Source organism: Cervus canadensis, chromosome 15, assembly GCF_019320065.1.
Source record: "Cervus canadensis isolate Bull #8, Minnesota chromosome 15, ASM1932006v1, whole genome shotgun sequence".
Classification (NCBI taxonomy): Eukaryota; Metazoa; Chordata; class Mammalia; order Artiodactyla; family Cervidae; genus Cervus; species Cervus canadensis.
The window spans coordinates 70,192,937-70,214,708 of NC_057400.1; the positions used below are offsets into that span (position 1 = coordinate 70,192,937).

Consider the following 21,772-nt stretch of genomic DNA (forward strand, 5'->3'; position numbering starts at 1 on the left):
AAGGTGCTTCCCCTACTTGCTCGCCTGCACAACCAGGCTGAGTCCAGGTCCCCTGCAGCCATGAAGGAAGGGACACAATCATGGCGGTTACTTCTGTATGGTTTTAAAAACATTAATACCAAAGTCCAGGTGCACTATCTATGGCACCAAAAGTAAAGTCTCAACTACTTGGTTTTACTGTTTAACCTTGACAACATAAAACAACTGTTTTAGAAAAAGTAACCTAAAAATGTTGCTTGTGTATAAGGTGAAATAGTAACCCTGGGGCCACTATTCTCTTGCAGTTTAAGAGGTAGTATTTGTGCTCACCCTATAATGGAAGTATAGAATATGATGAAAAATTAAGTTAATGAGTAAATGTAAATAATTCATGAGTTTTATAAGACTTAATTTTAAACTAAATAAAAATTTTAAGTGCTATAAGATGTTAAATAATTACAAATTTATTACTATAAATCTTTGCATTCTCAACAAGGGCAATATCACACCCAAAGGGGTGAAAATTGGTTTTCATCTATTGTATACAAAGCATGGATATGGTTACGGTTTAGTACATAAGCAAATATAGAATATATCTGTGGTATTAAAATTACATGGAGAGAGGCAGTTAGGAAAAAAATGTCTACAGAGGCTCCTTAGAAGATCAATAATAAAATACTAGGAAAATGGAACGTGTTTCAGAGACCTGGAAAGTGTCAACTCTGCCCTGATAAGGCCAGTGAACAGTGAAGCTCCCATGGGTGGCTACTTACACAGTAGACCAAGCTCTGTGACTGTGGGCAGGAGCAACAGAATGGAAACAGGCCTGAGTTCTTCCTACCTAGGTGGAAATGAGTTGTATTTTTGAGGCGAATTGATGACAGGTTTTGAAGCTGGACAGAGGTTCATTACACTTATTTTTTGCACAGGTTTGATGTTTTCTGTAAACATTTTTTCCATGGACATTTTAACAAAACCAAAATAGTGGTCCAAACTCAAGCAAAAGTTAAGTGCTACAAAGAAATTATATTTTACAAACACCCTGTTTGTTCTAAACATTCAGACTTAGAAAAGATCTTTCAGTTTTTTTATTTCAACATGAGCTAAATTTAAGAATCTACCCTAGTCTTCTGACTTTTATTTTCCAGCGTTGTTAGAAGAGCTAAATGACAGTATAACTCATTATGAAAATATATGGAAAAGTACAAGAGCTGATGTAAAATGGTAATCAGGGGTCCAGCCATCAAGGGATTAGAGTAACTGAAGAAGACGACCAGCCAGGCTGTCGTCTGACAAAGGATGTGCTGATTGAACAAGGTGTAACCTAGGAAGGCCATCAGATGTTCATGATGGCAACTCCCAGCCTGAGTACTTCATGCAGTGATTTCCTACCTTTTTTTGTTTGTAAGTTTCCTTCATTTAATAATTTAGGGGTCTCTTAAATTAATAGTTCAAAACTTACATAATTCACTAAATGGGAGTCATTTTTATAGGTAAGATAAATTAAAGGATAATGTATTAATTTTTTTTTAATCAAAAAGCCTTAAAATGATCAGGAATTGATAGAGTGGGCATGAAAAATGTACATTTCAGATTTTCATCACCAGTGGGGAAAAAAAGCATTTTTATAGACCTAAAATTGTCATTAGTGCATTTAGATTTTGGTGAAGGAAAATTTAAAATAACTCTACAATAATACAATGTTAATAGAAATTGGCCATGTATTGAGTCATCATTTAAACATAAGTAATTTCTTGGTCCAAATTAGTGAAACCTTAAAAAAAAAAAGGATTGTCTCTAGAGAACATCATTTGAGAACAATGCTTTTTCAGACACATTCTGATACTCAGATTCACTTTATAACAGTTACAGATTAATGACATCTCTCCTACTAAAAAGCTGTCAGATTTCCATTTCTTCGGGAGATATTTTCAGCAGTGTGTTGTTCGATTCCACAGGTTAAGCTCTCTTCATTATTATTAAGAACTTCATACATACTAGAAAGACTGCCATTCACTGCTTTTTCGTCTTTCCGAAAAGACACAGGCAGACTTGACAGACTAAAGCTGACGTCTTTAAAGGCATGCAACAAGAATATTCCCACAATGATTGTAAAGAAGCCACTCAGAGTACCAATGACATCATCAACAGGCATATCTTGCCACTCCTTAAAAAGGATAGCTGAACAAGTTAAAACTGATGTTGTAAAGAACACGTAATATATTGGAGTCACGATAGAAGTGTTGAATATGTCCAGGGCCCTGTTCAGGTAATTAATCTGTGTGCTCACACAGACTATAAGGCTCAGCAGCAGAATCCAGGTCAGGGGATGTCGTAGCACAGGTTTTCCAGCAAACAGCTCTTTGATAGCAATGCCCAGGCCTTTAGCACAGGAGACTGAAACTGCCCCAATTACAGAGCAGATTGTGATATACACAAGAATGTTTGTCTGTCCATGGCGAGGTCCCACCACAAAGATTAATATCAAGGACACAATGACCACAAGTGTTGCAAAGACCACAAAACCTGGAGGAGGCAAAGAAAAACTATATTTAGTTAAAATGTTTAAATACTTGATAAGGAGGAGAAAAGGTATGGTCCTAAAATAAAAATTAGCTTTCTTTTGCTGCCCCAGCAAAAACACACTCATAATAATTTAGTTAGATGTACACACTGGAAGATTACGCTTCATGTTCACAAATTATTATACTACTAACATTTTTATAGTAATATCTTGGGCCTCATAATTATACAGATATCCCTTGATTAACATGGGATTGAGTTGCATGGATCCAATTATACGTGGACTTTTTTTTCCAATAAATACAGTACAATACAATCTGAGGGCTGAACCTGTGGATGTGAAACCTCAGATATACAGGATGGACTATAAGTGGGTTTTCTCAGATATCCCTAACCTCTGTGTTGTTAAAGGGTCAAATGTATATCAAGGGAAACAGTATCAGGCTGACTCACAGCCATCCATCCAAGAACACTACTTCCACCCACTGGGGTGCTCTAATTCCAAGAACAGGTGCAATACAATCAGAACAATCAGAAACCAGTGGAGAGAAATTATGAGATGACCTGGAATGCTCAATGATTTGTAGATGCTAAAGAACATTGTCCAACAGGAGCAAATTTTTAGAATATTTAAGGATCAACCACTGGGGTAAAAAAATCAGTAAGAGAACTTGACAATAACTGTCGGAATCCACGTTAGATAGGAGACTTGAACCCAACATGATAATAGCTAATGACTGTGTAGCACTATAGGTCAGACACTTTTCTTGGCAATTTGCATCAATTAAGTCATTAAATTCTCACAATTACCCTGTAACACAGACACTGTCATTTGTAATTTTAAGATGAGGAAACAGCAGCTGTCTAATCTTTTTTAACTCCCCTAATTCTAGTAGTATGATTTTTAGAGAAGGAAACACAAAAATAAGAATTTGTAAGATGATAGAAACATGAAAGCCAAAAATCAGAAGATAACTGATAACAGCAGATTCAAGAAAGCTGAATCCCACATCAGCAGTGATCAAAGATTAGAAAGTGACTCAGTGTGCTACAAAGAATGCTCTGAAGATACAAACTACCTCTAGAAGTGGATTGAAGAGGAGACTAAAAACAGGAGGCCTGGCTAAAGTCTTTTCGAAGAGCACTGAGACCACTTCAGATCCTTGCCCAGTTCTGAATATCTGAGTGACTGGTCCCCTTGCCACAGTGTATGGGAGGACCCCAGACCAGCTGAGTGTGTGGGGGCCTCACTAAAATAGGGGGCTGGAGTAAGGCATATGTCTATGATGGTAGCCATCTCCTCTTCCCCACTCAAATCCTAGGATGCCGGCAAGCCAGATAGGAAACTTGGCTGGGAATCTAACCAGCCCAACTCCCAAGGCAGTCAAGGATCACTAGAGAGGGGCCAAAACAAACAGAAAAAGTCTTCGTTAGTTCAACGTAGACAGAGGGAAACTTCAAAGACAATAATGAAATGAGAGGAATCAAAGCAGTCAAAATCTGAAGTAAAAAGAAGTACCCTGAGGTAGCTAGAGAAAGACCACACAAAGCAATGAAGACCCAGTGCAGCCAGAGATTTAACAAAAATTATTTTTGAAAGAAAGTAGAATACAGTAAGACTAATAAAGTTTTTATTTTTTCATACCTGGATCTCCTAGCTTGTGAGACATTTCATTTAAAGTCTCAATCTCCTCTTCTTTTGGAGCATGAATGACCATAACTGTAGATCCCAGAATACTTAGCAAACATCCAATTTTTCCATGAAGATTAAGTCTTTCATTTAGAAAGTATGAAGAAAGAATGGCACTAAAATGAGGGAAAGATGGAGGATTATTAAATAATCAGCTACTTTTCTCATTTTTAAATATCAACACAACTTAAGAATTTAAGTTACTGAAGTCAAACTAAAACACTGTGAGCTTATAAAGAGTCTAGTTTTCAGCCAAGCTAAAGAAAATGCACATTCAATCATAAAATGGAAGTTTCTGGGAACCACCTGCTTCATCACACTAAGTCAGTATAGTTACCATCTTTCTATTGTAGGACATCAATATGAGATTTTACAATAAACAGAGCTATGATAAAAATTTAAGAATCTAGGTCCATTTGGACCTATCTGCTCAACTTTATCCTTACTGAGTGATGAATCCTTCATATATTTTAATTCCACATAACTTGCCTATTAATGACCAAGTTTTAATATTTTATAGCTAGTTTTATTGAAATCTTAAAAAAGTATAAACCTATAAATATAATGGCATAATAGGAAAGAATAAAAGACATTACCATAATATATATTTATTATATAGCATCTTGTATCTTTATATATTATGTATAATATAGTTTCTTGAAAATTATATAATTTTGCATACAATATAGATTTATATAACTAATAATGTTAAAAAAAAAAAAAAGGATAAAAATACCTATCAGTCAACCAACTTCCAGAATACTAGCCAAAATCCAGATTTCAATATGGGCTTAGCTGTTTCAGCTAATGATTAAAATAACAGAAACAGGACAAGTCTGAGACTATTCCTTCCAAAAAAGTATCCCAGGCCAGTCTTCAACCTTGCTCCAATCAATTATTTTCTAGAGAAGGTATAGAAATCTATTCATCACCAATCACCACCTACCAAAGTATACATGTGTCAAATGATAAATATTGTAATGAATTCAACTTGGAATTTTAAAATACTGACATTAAAGTAGAACTAGGGTTGACTCTAAACACAAGGCAAAGCATAAAAGCATTTTCTCCCACAACTTGACAGCTGACCTATGCGCAGAGTAACAATTCAAAAGCAAACTACTACACAGCATAAAAAGAGTCTCAAGGTTGTTTAAATATAAATTAAACTGAGCATGTGTAATTAGTAGGTACTGAATACCTTCCTGAAACATTAACTGCTGTTTCTACACGTGAAGAGGAGGGTCCTTACCTTACCAGGACACTGAGTGCTCCTAACGGAGTCACTAGGGTGGCTGGTGCAAAGGCATATGCAGCAAAGTTGGCCACCTCGCCAGCTCCCACTTGGAAAAAGACAACAAAAGAAAACGCTCAGACAGGAACACATTTAGTCAAAATGGAAAAGGCTGCATTTTACATACATTTTTTAACATACTATTTAAATTGTTATCCATAAGGGTTCGCCTGTAAATTATCAACATTAGAAGAGAATTCAAACCAATTAGAAACCATACAAACCTATAATTTTAACGGAAAATATCTAATTTCTATGTGGGGTTTTTTGTTGTTGTTGGGCTGCGTGGCTTGTGGGATCCTAGTTCCCCAACCAGGGATCGAACCAGGGTCCTCGACAGACAGCACTGAGTCTGAATCACTGGGCTGCCAGGCAGTTCCCCTGTGTATGGGTTTTTTAATTAAAAACTTAGTATTTATATCCTATGAAAAACAAAAAATCAGCTTAAACAAATATAAAAGCCTTTTTTACTAGCTCTTTTCTTTTTTAAAACCCAACTCTTATATTCAAAAGATATTCTTGGGTTGCTACTATGTGTCAGATGTTCTAGGCATGAGGAAAAATAAAGATATTGCTCACCTAAGACATTTTAGTGAGGGAAAACAGACAAAACATACAAATGAAGTAAAGTGTGCTATTCAGAAAACAAAGCAAGGGAAAGGAATGAAGAGCTGGTGACAGGCAGATAATGGTGCCAGGCAAGGGTGCTTGGACAGGAAATTTTGATCAGTCAGATATGGACTGAGGGATTTACCAGCACCTATGTGTGTGGGGGAAACTGGGAGACATCCCAAGCAGGAAGAGCAAGTACAAAATTTTGACTCAAGACCATGTCTCGCATGTCTGAGCAGCAAGGAAACCAGAGTGGTTCCTACAGAGCAAGCATGCGGGGAGTAGCCAGGGAGAACAGGACCTTTGTGAGTCTCTCAATGGATTTCATCTGAGCTGAAAAGCCACTGAGAAAGTTTAGCAGGGGAGGGACATGTGATCACATAAAATCACTCTTGGCTACTGTTTCCCAAAATGGTTGCGCTCAATTTCCCCTAGCAGTGTCTGAGCGTTTCCTTTGTTTCTCACTCTCATTTGCTAATCTGTTCATGGGAAACAGGATTATTCTATTATGCTTTGAATTTGCATGCCCCCTGTCCATATGCTTATTAGCCAAGTTAAATCTTTCAGTGAAGTAGTTTGGGTTTTTTTACCAGCTTATCTATTAGGGTATTTGTTTTCTCTTATTGCTTTTAAGTAATTCTTCAACATGAATATTTTCTCAGCTCCAAAAAAAGTCTTTGATATTCCCCCATTTTGATGTTTCCTGTGGGCTTCCCGGGTGGCTCCAGTGGTAAAGAACCCACCTGCTAGTGCAGGAGATGGAGAGAGCCCTGGGCTGGGAAGACGCCCTGGAGGAGGGCATGGAGGAGGACATGGCAACCCACTCCAGTGTTCTTGCCTGGAGAACCCCAAGGACAGAGGAGCCTGGCAGGCTACAAGTCCACAGGGCTGCAGAGTCAGACATGACTGAAGTGACTTAGCACCAAGCAATTGTTGGTTTTGGCATTTTTTTGGCTTAGAAATCCTTTATCATCTTATCATCTTTAATTCACCTAAATTACTGATTTGAAGTGGTTTTAGTCATGAATAGCTGAATTTCACTGAAATAATCTCATATAATTTTTCTCCTTCAATTTAACACAGTAAATTACAGTGACTTGTTTTCCAAGATTATGCCAATTTTGCATCTGCAGAATAAATCTAACTTGCTCATATTGTTTGTGATTTTTACATATAGGTTCGTGAATGAGACTAGACTTTATTTTTCCCTTCTTATTCTGTCCTGATCAGGTTTTGGTATTAGGATTATACTAGCTTTTTAAGAAGAGTGAGGGAACCTCTTTTTCTATTATTAGGAAACTTCTTAAGACTACAATTATTTCTTCTTTAAATGACTGTGTAATTTACCTATGAAACCATCTGGGCTCAGGATTTAGTATATGCAAAGGTTTTAAAACTACAGCTTCAACTGGGTTAAGTTAGAGGAGTATTCCAGTTTTCTATTTCCTCATGAGTATTGATAAACTTTACTTTTCCATAAATTTTATCTATGTTTTTTATCAACTGGATAACTGGATATTTTTCATAATATCCTGTTAATATCTATGAAACCTTAATTACATCACCTAGCTATTCTATCTTTTCCTTTTCTTGATCAGTTTCAACAAAAGGTTTGTCAAGTTCATTATTCTGAGCATTGACCCAAATGTCGCTTTAATGCTTTGTTTTTCTATTTAAATACTTTCAGCTCTTCTTTTTACTCCTTCTATATTTTGGGGTTTATTCTACAATTTTTTTTTTATTTTCTTCAACCAGATGCCTCATCCTTCTTTTCAATTATATTTATTTGAAACCATAAATTTTACTCTACTTCAGTTATATTCCATAAGTTATGATATTTTGTATTCTGTATTAACATATTGAAGTATTGTTTAAATTAAACATACTTTTAAAATATTTTCTAATTTCCATTCTGACTTCTTTGAACCATGGGTTACATAAAAGTGTATTTCTAAATTTCTACATGTAATTTTCATGTTATATTTTTGTTACTGATTTCTAATATAATGATAATGATCTGTGAAAAAAACTTCATTAAATCCTTTGAAAAATTTCAAGACTAGCCTTTATGGTCCAGCAAATAGTTCATCTGCATCAATATTCCGTATCACTTGAAAATAATGTAGACCTGAAGTTGTTGAGTTCAGTGAGTGAAGTTAAATCTGCTGTTCAGATTTTCTATCACCTTAAGAATTTTACTCTGCCTGTCCCATCAACTGCTCAGTGTCATATTAAAATCTCACTATATGGGTTTGGATTTGTGTATTTCTCCCTGCTGTTCTGTCAACTGCTGCTTTGTATTTCAAGGCCACATTATTATTTTTGTTTATTTATGGCTATACTGGGTCTTCGTTGTTTGCCTGTGCAAACATTCTTCAGTTTTTGGTGAGCGGGGGCTACTCTTCGTTGTGGTGCACAGGTTTCTCCTTGCAGTGGCCTCTCGTAGCAGAGCACAGGGTTAAGGGCTTAGGAGTTGATATACGGGCTAAACTGCTAGGCGCCATGTGGGATCTTCCCAAACCAGGAATCAAACCCATGTCCCCTGCAACGGCAGGCAGATTCTTATCCACTGTGCCACCAGGGAAATCCTCAAGGCCATATTATTAAATAAAGTCAGGACTGATAAAACCTCCTGAGTTGAACCCTTTGTTTTTAAGAAATAATCCTCTATCTCCAGTGTTGTTTTGCTATGAAGTATATTTTTTCTAAAATAATAACAGAAATGTCAACTTTCTTTAGGCATATTTTCCCATCCTTCTCTTTCAGCCATTTTATATCCTCATGTTTTATAGTGTACCTTACAACAGGCATGTAGTCTTTTTATTATTTGTTTTTATAATTCCAATAGAATAATCTTTGCCTTTAACTGGGGCATTTCATGCACAGTAGTTGACAGATCTGGATTTAAATATACCTGTGTCTGATTCATGTTGATGTTTGGTAGACAACAACACAATACTGCAAAGCAATTATCTTTCAATTAAAAATAAATTTAAAAAATAATTTAAAAAATAAATGTACCACATTTTAAAAGATTTTCTTTTCAAGAGTTCAAAGATTAATAATGCAATACTTCAAATATTCAGAAAAACAGAATAAAATATAAATGACAGCTATATATCCACCACCCGAGTGGTATCACCCTTCTTAGAGCAGTTCACAAGTTCTCTCTTTTCCAAAGCGGCCTGCCATGGAGTCTGTAGTTACCTCTAGGGCAGAAGTATCTCCATCTCATCCTGAGTTTTGTGCGTTTCCCTGATGCTGGCTAGGTAATTCTTAACTATCATGTTGACTCTTTAACGCTTTTAAGAGGATGCTTTTTCATATCCTGTCCAGTCTTTCAACTTGTTTTCAGCAAATCTTATTAGTTTCATCTTCAAAACACATCCAGAATTCTACCACTTCTCACCATACTAACTGCCATTACTCTGGGTCCATGCTATTATCACCTCTTACCGAATTATTTCAATAGCTTCTTACTGGTTTCTCTCTTTTGCCCCTATGCAGTCTATGCCTCAACACAGCAGCCCAAGAGTTCCTATTAAAACCTGAGTCTGTACATGTTACCCCTTGGTTCAAACCTCCAATAATTCCCCATCAAACATAAAAGTCAAAGTCTTTCCTGTGACATACGAAGCCCCATGTAATCTAGGCCCTCATTACTTCTCTAAACTTACCCTCACCCACTGCCCTGCACTCCCACACTATCCTTACCTCTTTCATGTCTCCTGAGGTTTTAGTAATCCAGTGCTGTACAACAAAGCACCCCCAAAACTGGCAGCTTAAAACAGCAAATGTCAGCCATATTTTCTGTTGGCCAAGACAATGATTTCTCATAGTTTCTGCCGATCAGCAGGTACTTCTTCACTCAGGGTCTTTCAAAAGGTTGCAGTCGAGACACAATCTGGAGCCTGTGCCTAGACACATCTAGACATCTAGACACAATCTGGAGGACTCACATCCAAAGTAACTCACATGACTAGTAAGTCAGTAACGGAGTGCAGCCTGGGGACCGGTCCTCAGGCTGACTGTCCTCCAACACAGAACTTGGCTTCAGAATGACCAATCCAATCAATCAAGGCAAAACCTAACGCCTCTGATGACTTAAGTCACAAGTCATCAACTCTGTTGTATACTTTGATCACACTGCATTCATTCAGTGTGAGAGGAGATAATACAAAGTTGTGACTACCAGGGAGCAAGAAGCTTTGCGGGCTATCTTGGGTTCTGCCTACCACATTTTAACCCGCCAGGCATGGTCCTGCCTCGCCGCCTTCATGTTTATTATTTCCTCCTGCTTAAAATGTTCTTTCCTGTGAAAAGTCTTTCCTGTGACGTACCATACCCATATGGTCAGTCCCTCACTTCCTTCATCTTTCACTCAAATATTATCTTTCCAGTGAGGCCTGCCCTGTCCCCTCAGCTAAAATATAAACCTATCATCCTTCATTTTACTACATACATCCCTTCTCTACGTACTACTAGCAAATGTCAGCATTTATCACTAACACACATTTTAGTTTATCTTCTTTACTGTTGTCCACCTAGAAAGTTAAGTCTCCTGTGGGTAAGAATTTTTCTCTTTATTCTGTTTATTATATCTCCAGCACCTAGAACACCTGACATACAAAAAATGGTCAAGAAGTATTTGCTGAATGAATAAATTGTCTCTTTGATATTTCAACTGCCCTTAGAAAAAAATTTTACGTAATTTAATCCTGAATATTTTGAAAGCTCAGCATCTTAAGGATCACTCTATGTACCGTTTAAAAGACAATCATCAGAGTCCCCTCGCCTGCCCCCTTGCACTCCTCACAAGCACACTACATTAATAAACCTACTTCTTGCCTATCAAAAAAATAATACATAAATACACAAAATGTAATCATCAAAGTATGCATGGAAGTCTTACCAAATGCATACCTCCTTTCTAATTTGGAATGAAAATCAATGGAAGGACAGGAATTAAAAACAGGATGCTTTCTATGATCTTTCACTTTCAAAATCACCTTAAACTGAGCATAATTTTTAAAAATACATATATATGTCAGACATGTTTTAATCAGATAGACAGAAGTTTTCTCATCCAAATTAAATAAACTATTAAACTGTTAAGTGACTTATACAGGCTTAAATTTTACATATTTTGGGTTTTGTTCATCAAAAAAACCCCAGAATTCAGTTTTAAAATTTGCTGATAATATAAGGTTGTAAAATGGTATACATAGATATTTCAATATACACCTATAGTATTTTCTTGAAATATCCTCTATACATACTTGACAGCAGTCCAGCCCACCACAACCATTCTTTGAGATATGCATGGCCACCTTGACCTGTCAATGAAAACATATTTCACTTCTTTGGAAGATTATTGGACTTTAGTATATTTATGACAACAACTAGTAATTACAGATTTTAAAATATCATTTGCTCATTATATTGAATAAAGGTTTCATCCTGATTACACAGGGGATTTCTTAGATAGTATTTTTAAGGTTATCTTAAAAAGGGGGGTGTGAGGATCATAAGAATGTGAATGAAGGAGTTAAATCAATCCTTTTACTTCAGTTCATACTTCATGCTTTTGTTTTGTGAACTTACCTTCAATAAACAAAGTGAACCAATCAGAAATAGCCCAACTTCTAGTGAATTAGATAGTGGAGAAGCCATTTAGGTGTGGGTTAGCCCTACTTATGAGGCAGTAACCCTAGAGAAAAGGGTCCTTTATTGACCAGAACATAAAAAGATTGAGCACTGCTCACAGTTTGAAGCTTCCAGGATGTTCATCCTGCCTTTTCTTCTAGACAACCCTTCACTCTAGACCAAACTAACAAAATTTGGAAGCAATCAGTACTTAAGCCATTATTCAAAAGAAAAAGTCAGTGTGAATGAACACTTTGATAAGCATATCCACATGGAAAATGTGAGTACCTGACTTAGGAATGAGGATATACTTGTTCAAATAGTACATGCCAATACTTTATCCTTTCTGCACTAAATCCAATACAGGTCATTATTTTAAGAGCTTGATTATGTATGGCTATAGAAATGGCACAGAAAAGAAGAAGAAGGTAATTTTTTTTTACTGCCAAAGCAGATTTTCCTATGAGAATAAAACTGGGTCTAAAACTGAAGCAGAGGCTGAATGACAGAACATACCCAGAATGCAACATAAAGCTGGAAGCTATCATGATACACCAAAGTCAGAGGGAGTTCACTCACATCAGGCATTTCCCAGGGTCTCATGGCTTGTCAGTAGTTTCTAGGGATCAACCTATACCACCAACCAGAATTTCACTCAACTGAGTACACTTCAACCCAAAGAAGCCAGCTCTCCTTCCTGCCAATTTGAGATCAGGAAGGAAAATGTCTAAGGAAAAAACAAACTTTTACTATCATGGACAAAAAAGCCTAGTCTTCGATAAGATTCTGATTCTATCCATATAACCTCATTTCCTTCTCTGTAGACATATCAAAATTTAAAGAAAGGGCTGGATGATAATTGGGTATTGGTCCCTATTCCCACTTTGATAATAACTGCAAGAGTGAATAGTTAACTTATTTTGACAACTTTTTATTTTTATTACAAAAATGATTCTCTATAAACATTTACAATTCTTATAAAGTCCAAAGTTTTGAATATAGTCACTAGGAATGAAGATATAGTCTTCTACGGTCAAAGAACCCACATATCAATACAAAGGAACACACTGATGCCATTTCAGAGTCACACAGGGCATAAATAACCTACCTGCTCTCATGGAGCCTTTTCTGGCAAGTCGCAGAAGGCCTTTTTTTTTCAAAATGAAACTCCCTCCAATGAAAATACTGGAACTCATAGCCAATCCCAGACCAATGTAAAAGTCATACTTTCCATGCCCCTGGCTCATTTCGCTTGTTACTTAAAAAGCTACTGTGAATCACATTGATCAAGAACAGAGAAACTGTTGGTGCTGGAGGCAGGATGATGCAGTCTTCAAATCTAAAGAGGGAAAACAAAAATGAAATTTTCACAGAATGACAGGATGCATGATCATTGCAAAATTTTACTGTTTCTTTTCTCATAATATTTTATTACTATTAATAACATTTAACATATAAATAGCATATAATTACCATTTTTATTTAGCACTAATCTAATTATATATCTTCCAATTATGGAAAAAGATGGGATTGTGATATAAAACCAAACTTAAAAACTAGGACTTCCCTGGCAGTCTAGTGGTTAAAACCCCGTGCTTCCACTGCAGGGGGCAATGGTTCAATCCCTGATCAGGGAACTAAGATGCAGCATGCTGTGGGGTGCAGCCAAAAAAGAAAAAACACTGAACTGATAGAAAATTCTGAAAGGTGGGGGTTAAGAGGTAGGGAAAGGGAGTGAAGGTGGTCAAAAGGTACAACCTTCCAGTTATAAGATTAATAAGTGACATAGTTAACAACACTGTATTGCACAGGCTAGTGGATGTGGCTAGACAGTAGATCTTAACTAATACAATGTTACATACCAACTATAATTCAATAAAATGGGAAAAAATAAAAAGTAAAACCATATTTAAATTGATTTTATAAACTCTGGTTTCCTATTTTAAAATTGTTTCCTGTCTTAGCTGCATAGTCCATAGTTAACAAACTTTCCTAAGAAAAAAAACTCAGAATGAAAATGAGGCATAAAAACACACAAATCTAGTTTACAAAAACATTTACCAATTTTACAAATGTGTCTTTTTGAATACTCTATACAAAGAAACAAAAAATTTCTCAAGCATACATTTTCTTCTTAGAAATCTATGTAGATATAAGTATATGGTAATTTATTTCTTATGTAACCCATTCAGGAATGTGTAAGGAGAAGGCAGATGTCACATTATTTTATTATAGTAGAGAATGAAGTCTAACAGATAGATGTTTGTCATGGTGTGTGTGCGGTACTGTTGGCTCTTTAAGAAAAAGGAGGGCCATGGAACCTACAAGACTCAAGCTATAAGACCAGAAAAGATGCAGTGGCTTACCAAAGACTACAGTTTTTTTCAAATAGCCAAAACTCAGAACTCTGCTGCCAAATGAACTAAATTGGGTAGAAAAGCTGAGGAAAAAGCACTTACTCAGCTACAAGGTTTACAACTGGTCATAACTAACTACCAGCCCAACTTTCTGGTGTGTCCTGAGATTTTCTTAGTCCCACAATTTAACAACTGAATCCCAGAATTAATCTACAATTCAGTCAGGATCCTTAGTCATTAACCCTCACTGACCAGCCCATATTTTTCCATTCTTCAGATTATAGGACTCTGGCCTTTAACAAAAGCAACTTAATTTCCTATCTACCTAGACCCTCAATTACCTTATCCATCCACTCAAATAGTTTTTACTGAACATACGTTATGTGCACGAAGCAGTATGATAAGCTGTTTGGATAAAATGGTACTAGCTTTTAGACTTTAGTGGGGAGACAGATAAGGGACAGATTATAACAGGGGGTTGGGAGATAAGTGAAATAGGTGAGGGAGATTAAGAGGCACAAACTTTCAGGTACAAATAAAAATCGCTGAGATGAAATATACAACATGGGGAACATAGTCAATACCAATGTAGTATCTTTTTATGGTGATAGATGGTAACTAGGTTCATCATGGTGATCGTTTTATAACAACATAAAAAATACCATAATTAATCCTGAAATGCATTTCTAAGGTCCCAGGCTACTGAAATAGTGAACTAATTGCATCCTTAAGCAAATGAGACAACATAAAAGTGGCTCAAATTTTTTTTTTTTAATATTTTGCACTTGGAACATAGCATTGTGAGTCAATTATACCACAAAAAAAAAAAAAAAAACTTTCAATACTAAACTTCCAGGTATGAAAAAATACCTTAAAAACAGTACTTACTGTAATTGCATAATAAAGTTTGACAATTTTCTTAAACACAAAGGAATGAAACCCTTTGCTATAGTTTTTCACAACTAGTGGCTTAGTTTGAATCAATTCCTTTATTTCTCCTTATTAATAAATATACAAAAATGAAATAGAAGTTCTAAATCTATAATTAAACTGCTCTATCACCAAAATAAAAAAAAGATTAAAACAAAATAAAAAGTGTGTTTAGAGGTTCCCACTATACCCTACAACTTATTTATCCACGTTTATGACTTTATGACTCAGTTACCCTCAGCAGAAGGCCAGCTTCTGGGCTCCTGCACAAGAGTCACCTTTATTTATCCTGTGTGCCAAGCTATCTGGCAATCTCAAAATATGTCAGATGTTTTCTGGGTGAATACTGATGAATGGAATCATATGACTGGCCCTAAAAAATAAAGCTGGCTATTTATGAGTAGTCACTGATAGAAAACCACTGCATCATTCAGCTTAGCATTCTAAAACATAACCACTGTAAAACATAGACTATAAACTGAAGAACTGTAAAAAGTTGTGAAAGTATGCTGGGAAGTAATAGTACCACATACAAATGAACATGCAAAGATAATAGTAACAATGGCTGGAAAATGAGAGTAAAGAAACCTAGCCACCACTAAACACTTCAGCCTACTTGGCAGATACAGTCATCTAATGAGCAAGAGTTACCTAACTTAAATGAACCCTCCTCCTTTAACCACTATGTTCATGGAACAATGTTCTTAATTATCATTCAAGTTCCACTGAGGAAGCAACTAGTTATATCTTTGAAAATCCCCCTTTTGAAGGTTTGACTAAAACAAGCCAACTTATAGTCTGAATATCCTAGAATCAATAAAACAGAACCTTGTTATCTGCAAGGACCATACTCAGAAACAAGCCAAGCTATATTATATCTATAATTCCAATCCCATTAGCCTCACAAATCCAAATTTAGACTTTAACTATATAAAACTGACCTTCAAATACCAAACATGTAGCTACCAACTTACTAATATTTACTAGTGCTTAAAGTTAACTTTCCACTAAATGGCAAGTTACAAAATTAAGGTCTAAAATTAAGATCCAATATATTGTGCTGCCTTGACACCTGGTAAAACTGGGGTGACCTAACCACCAGTTTCGGTCGCCCCCTACTCTGCTTTTATGGATAGGTCCCAAAGTCAAACAGCCCTCCTCACCATGGAGACCAGGCACACTTCCTGCTTATCCCTGAGCAGTGAGCTTCACTGCCTTGACAGGCTGCAGAATTATTCAAGCAAGCCAACCACAGCCTCCTGCAGGAATCTCCTGCTTGCCCCCCAGAGGCCCTGGTTCTCTCTCTGCAGCATGTGTGTGGCCCTGTGTAGTCTGTGGTGTATCCTCCTAGAAATGTAAAAGAGACTAATGAACTGCTGTCTAAGAAACTGCTCTCATATGCCCAGTGTCTAATGTCATGAGGGGGGAAACCTTCTCCAGCAACAAGGTGAAGAAGAGACGACTAAACCAACACATTATATCAGAATCTTACTTTATCCTGTGATCACTGGAAGTTCACTGTTCTTAACTTTACTATGTCTACATATAAATTTTCTCTATATTTTACATAAAGTTGCATGATGCTATTTAAAATCTTTTCCCCTCTTTTCATTGTTACTGACTTATTGTGGAAAGCTTCAAGCATACAAAAGCAAAGATGGATTTTTTTGATCAGTTGGGTCAATCTTATTATGCACATAGCTTTGGAGAGCTGTACCCCTCATTCCGAATTCATTTCCAAACACAGAATCATGGCTCCCTTCAGACAAGTCATCACTGCCCAGACATACCACAGCCCCTCACATCCTTCTTTCCACTATGTAAGAGGATGCTCTTCACTTCAGGCCAGGTCACGCTTCAAGTTGTACTATAAAGACTTGTCCAGTAGCTACAGTCCATAGGCATTTTCTCTCCTGTGCAATTATTTTATTTACAGGAAGGTTCATAAAATTTATTTCCCAATTACTACTCTATCTTTGAAGATAAATTCTAAGTTTCTTAAAGACAACGACTAGTTCTTCATGGTGGTTTCCCTAGAAAAAGGCACTCATACTGGCAAATCTGATTCATAAGCTTTTCTAAAATTAAGGTTATTTGTTGTATGTGTTTGTTCACTTACTGAATACACCAGTGTGTAGATTGGTGGGGAAGGATGCCAAGTAACATAAAAGTTGCATACCATCAAGTTATAAAGCAGCCTTCAGCCACTAAACTAAGTAAATGAATCACCTCATTTGACTTACACAGCAATGAGTCAGAATCTGTTTCGAAGTGCAGAGAAGTTCCTCCGTGCTACGTGGGGACAACAATGAACACCCAGAAGGATGTTGAACTCCCAAAGCAGCAGCCAATGATATAGATCTGCGAGGAATGTTACAGAGAAAATGAAACAAAATTAAGGGGTCTAATCCGATGCAAAGAATGTGAATACAGAATAATGTAGAAGAATCGACTAAAAGATTGGTGGGTCTTGAGCTCAATGAAACATGAAATTCAGAAGACTATCTTCATTTGGATTTGTTGTTAATGTTGTATAGCTTTTGACTATTGCATTTATGAACACGACTACATATAAATGATTTCATTTTAAAAACCATGTTGCATTTAGGTATCTAATACATTTTATAAAAATATTATTTTTTGTTCAATTAAAAAAAACAGAAAGGAAAGAAAATGGACATCAGCATGAATGTCCTGAAAGGAATATTTGCTTCACTATTCTCAGACCTGATAATGTTATGTTCCCACTCTGTATAACTGAAGGTCAATCACAGCCAGGAGAGCCTGAAACAGAGATTATTTTTTATTTCTCAAGGATTTGCTTCAGGCAGAGCCAGGTTTAAAAACAGTTAAAGAAAACTTGCTAAGTTCCACTTCAACTAGGTTCCGAAACTAGAAATGACAAGTCCCAGGTGGTAACCTGCCCATCTTACCTCTCAGAGGGACTCAGGTGAAAGGTCCTACTCCACTACCCCTGACTGTTAGTTTAATTTTTGTGGAGTCTGTTCAATAGCCATACACTAAGCAGCACACGCCCCAGGCACTGGCATTATAAAGATGACCAAAAGTTCCTGTCCTCAAGGATTCCACAGCTAAGTAAGAATTCGGAAAATACACTATTCAAATTTTAAACACACTTCCAACTTTTAAAAACTTCTAGAATTTTCAGCTTGTTCTAACAGGCACTTTCTTTTCATAATTGAGTTCACTAATATCTCTGAACACTTAACTGTTAACTTTCATCAAATGCAATTATGTAAAAAATGAAATACAGCTCAAAGGAAAAAAATTATGAAACTGGTCCACTTCCTTCTAAAGCACAGAGAACATACAATTGAAGGAAGAGGAAAACATGAACCCGTATTCTAACACCTATATGAAAAGCCTGAAATAAGATCTGTTCTGGGAGTCCCTGGCAATCTAGAGATCAGGACACAGTGCTTTCACTGCCCTGGGCCCAGGTTCAATCCCTGCACAGGGAGAGATCTTACAAGCTGCAGCACAACCCCCCAAAAAAACAAAAAAAAAAAGAAAAATATTTGCTTTGCAAAATGACATCATCAATTTCAAAGTTAGCTAACTTTAAAAATTATACCTATTTATTTAACAGTTTTAAACTTGTCACAGCACTTTTGACATTTCGCTTTCACAAGAGCTTACATGTGATAATGTTAAGTAACTGCTCATGCAGCTGGTGAGTAGCAGACCTGGGATTAGAAAATGAGTCTCCTCATCCTCAGCCTTTCGCGTTTTCCATTAGTTTCCTTTTAGTCCCCAAGTTGGAACACAATCAAGGGGCAACTCAAACCAGGTTCTCAGTGTAGGTCAGTCTTCATGTCCAACCTGCTTCTCGTGTTCTAACTGTGGCTTCCTCATCTTTCATCACCCAAATTGCCTACAATGGCCAAGGGTGCCAGATGGATTCTCTCTGAGAGAAGCCAGCCACTGGCTGGCTACCCACTATTTACAGAAAGAATTCCAAATTCTGTAATCCAATATTTAAGACCTTTCACCATTTGCTCCAAATCTGTATTTTAAATCTCTACTTACTGTATTTCCTAAATACTATGGTTCCACCCTAGGTCAACACACTGCTTCCATTTTTACTTATTCCTTTCATTCCTCTGTATCTTTTTTACATTATTCCTTTCACCTTTAAAGACCTACTTCAAAAAAGCACCTCCACAATGAAGCCCTGCTTGAATTCCATAAACCAATTTTTTTCTGAATGTGCTAACCTTTATTCTGAATTTCTCTTTGGACACTTTTCCAGTCTCTATTATGAATGATTACTAATGTACATGACTCATACCCCCCTCACTGTGGCTCCCTATGGACAATGGTATGCTTATCTCATTTACTCAGTCAACAAATAACTGATTTACAGTAAAGGAATACATACCATGTTCAAAAACAGGGATACACAGTGAATACAGCGGACCAAAACCCTGCCCTTATGGAGTTTACCTTCTGTTGGTAAATAAGAACATTAATTTGCAAGGTGGTGAATGATACAGTGAAAAGTAAAGCACGTTAAAGATACTGAGTAATCTTAAAGATACTGGGTAATACAAAGCAACTGGGTTCAGGGGCTCCTATTTTAACTAAGTTGGTTAGGGGGCCTACTGGAGAATGTAACACTGCACAGAGGCTTGAAAGAAACAGTAAAAGAACACAGCACAGAAAGAAGCAGAGCAAAGGCACCAAAGCAGGAGCAAGCACACTGTTTCTTAGGAAAAGAAAGGCTGATGTAACTGACACCAACTGAGTCAGAGGGCTTCCCAGGCGGCTCAGTGGGAAAGAACTGGCCTGTCTAGCAAGAGATGCGGGCTCGACCCCTGGCTCAGAAAGATCCCCTAGAGAAGGAGATGGCAAGCCACTGTAGTATCCTTGCCTGGGAAATATCGCGGACAGGGGAGCCTGGCAGGCTACAGTTCATGCAGTAGCAAAAGAGTCTAACGCCATTTAGAGACTAAACAATGGAAACTGAACCAGGGTAGGTGGGATGCCACAGCAAGGTGTGTTCATACAGTAGAAATATCCTCAAAAGAGTGTAATTGTTTCTTATTATTATGTTTCCCTAATAGTAATAACTACCACTCATTGAACACCTCTGGAGGCACTGGTGTGACTGATACACATTATCAATCCTGGTGATTGATACACATTAATTCTAATCCACACAATAATGAGAAAAAGCTATCATTACCCCCCACTTTTTAGGTAAAGAAACCAAACCTCCCAGAGGTTAAATCTCAAGTATAGGATCACATAAAAGTTGCACTGCCTGAAATGGAACCTAAGTGTTCACTGGACTCAACTTCTATAAAGACTGCCCACATCTAAGAGTTCTCATTATTTACTTCTGCTTGGTTTCCACAACTTTAATTTTTTCCAGCCTCTCCTCGGGCTAATTACTTTTAAACATAGTAACTTCAAATACTATGGAACCTAACGTTCCAATCCTATTTAGCAACAGTAATTATAAATTAAAATTTTAACTTACATGTAAGTTTAATATGGTCTCTCTTATGAATAAAAGGCTGGAAGAGGTTAGAGATGACTTATTCATTCTCATTTCCTCGTAAATAAAACCCTTTATTCTCATTTAAAGTTTTAAGCCCTGGCAGAGTAGCTCCAGCCTGGAAAGAAGAAAATACAGAAGTAGCAAAAGGAATGAATAGTTACTGAACACTTTTTAAAATTTAGCTACTAGCCTCCATACTCATTTTACTTACCAACTAACATAAAACCTATTCAACTCAGCATAACATACTGCTTCAACAGACAGCTTACTGGTACGAAACAAAGATCTCTATTCTCTCATATTTATTGTTAGTACTTTAACAAAAAATGTACTAACTGGGTTCATGGTATATAGGGAATTTCTAGAAACAAAACTAAAACATAGCGTGTAGTAAACGAGTTGAAAAATCTAGAAAAGAGATTCAAGAGACAAACACAAAATCAAAGGTATAATGAATTTTGTTCAGTTGTACGGAGAGGGAGAGAGGGTTCACTGACTTTATAAAAGTTAGGAAATTAAACAGGCCATGCTCAAAACGTTACAATGACATCTAAGGCTTGTTCAACTATCAGTTAATATCTCTGTGGTAGCTGAAACAATCTTTTAGAACTCATAACAAAATGGAACTATTTTAATGAACTTAACGAACAGGCGCCCCGAAAATGCCAGGCCAGGTTTCCACGGGATTTATTGGGAATCCAATTAATGGTGGAATTACTCGATTCAGGTTACGGGGGAAATTACTTCCACCTCAGAACACGCGTGGCTCAGTGTCTCCCGAGAAAAAAGACGCCCCTGAGGAGTCCTTCCAGACCCAAGAGGGGCAGGCCTGCCCACAGTTAGCCCCTTCGCGCTTGCCGGAAACGAAGAAAAGTGGAGACCTCACCGAAGTTGGCAGGCCCGCCGCGCGGCTTCCCCTCCGCTATCCGGCCCGGGTCACCTCCGCTCACACCCCCACACAGGCCGCTCCGGCTACCCTCTCCTGAGTTCGCGCGGCCACCGCCTTCGTCTCCGTCCAGTGGGAGGTGCGAGCATCCAGGGCTGCAGCCGTGCGCACCGCTTCCTCCATGGGGGAGCGCCCAGGGGAACTTGTCCCGGACGACCTCCCGCCCCCACCACCGCCGCCGCCGCCGCCACCGCCGCCAGCACCGCCGCCACCAGGACCTAAAGAGACAGCGAAAGAGAACCTGGGCGCGGCCGAGTGACGCAAGAGG

General features: G+C 37.4%; 1 protein-coding gene across 4 annotated transcripts; it reads right to left on the reverse strand.

The window, feature by feature from the left end:
• Window positions 1-420: 420 nt before the first annotated feature.
• On the reverse strand, window positions 421-21,747 carry NIPA2 (NIPA magnesium transporter 2). 4 transcript variants are annotated; one of them, XM_043487884.1, is made up of 8 exons: window positions 21,445-21,693; window positions 20,538-20,673; window positions 17,275-17,392; window positions 12,853-13,083; window positions 11,378-11,434; window positions 5,445-5,535; window positions 4,148-4,308; window positions 421-2,505 (listed from the first exon to the last, which is right to left on the reverse strand). In XM_043487884.1, exons 4-8 carry the CDS (start codon window positions 12,989-12,991, stop codon window positions 1,871-1,873), a joined length of 1,083 nt encoding a protein of 360 aa, XP_043343819.1. In that variant the 5' UTR covers window positions 12,992-13,083; window positions 17,275-17,392; window positions 20,538-20,673; window positions 21,445-21,693; the 3' UTR covers window positions 421-1,870. The 4 variants fall into 4 exon arrangements, with proteins under 4 accessions (XP_043343819.1, XP_043343818.1, XP_043343821.1 ...); XM_043487883.1 differs by lacking the exon at window positions 20,538-20,673 and having other exon boundaries at window positions 21,445-21,747; XM_043487886.1 differs by lacking the exons at window positions 20,538-20,673; window positions 21,445-21,693 and adding an exon at window positions 19,434-19,455.
• Between the last annotated feature and the right edge of the window lie 25 nt (window positions 21,748-21,772).

Coding starts and splice junctions, on each gene's coding strand:
- NIPA2 (XM_043487883.1), bottom strand. CDS start 12,991: ATGAGCCAGGGGCATGGAAAGTATGACTTTTACATTGGTCTGGGATTG. Junction 5,536..11,377: donor GTGGGCTGGACTGCTGTCAA/GTATGTATAGAG, acceptor TCTTTTTCCAAG/TGGGAGCTGGCGAGGTGGCC. Junction 2,506..4,147: donor TCACAAGCTAGGAGATCCAG/GTATGAAAAAAT, acceptor TGCCTCCTCCAG/GTTTTGTGGTCTTTGCAACA.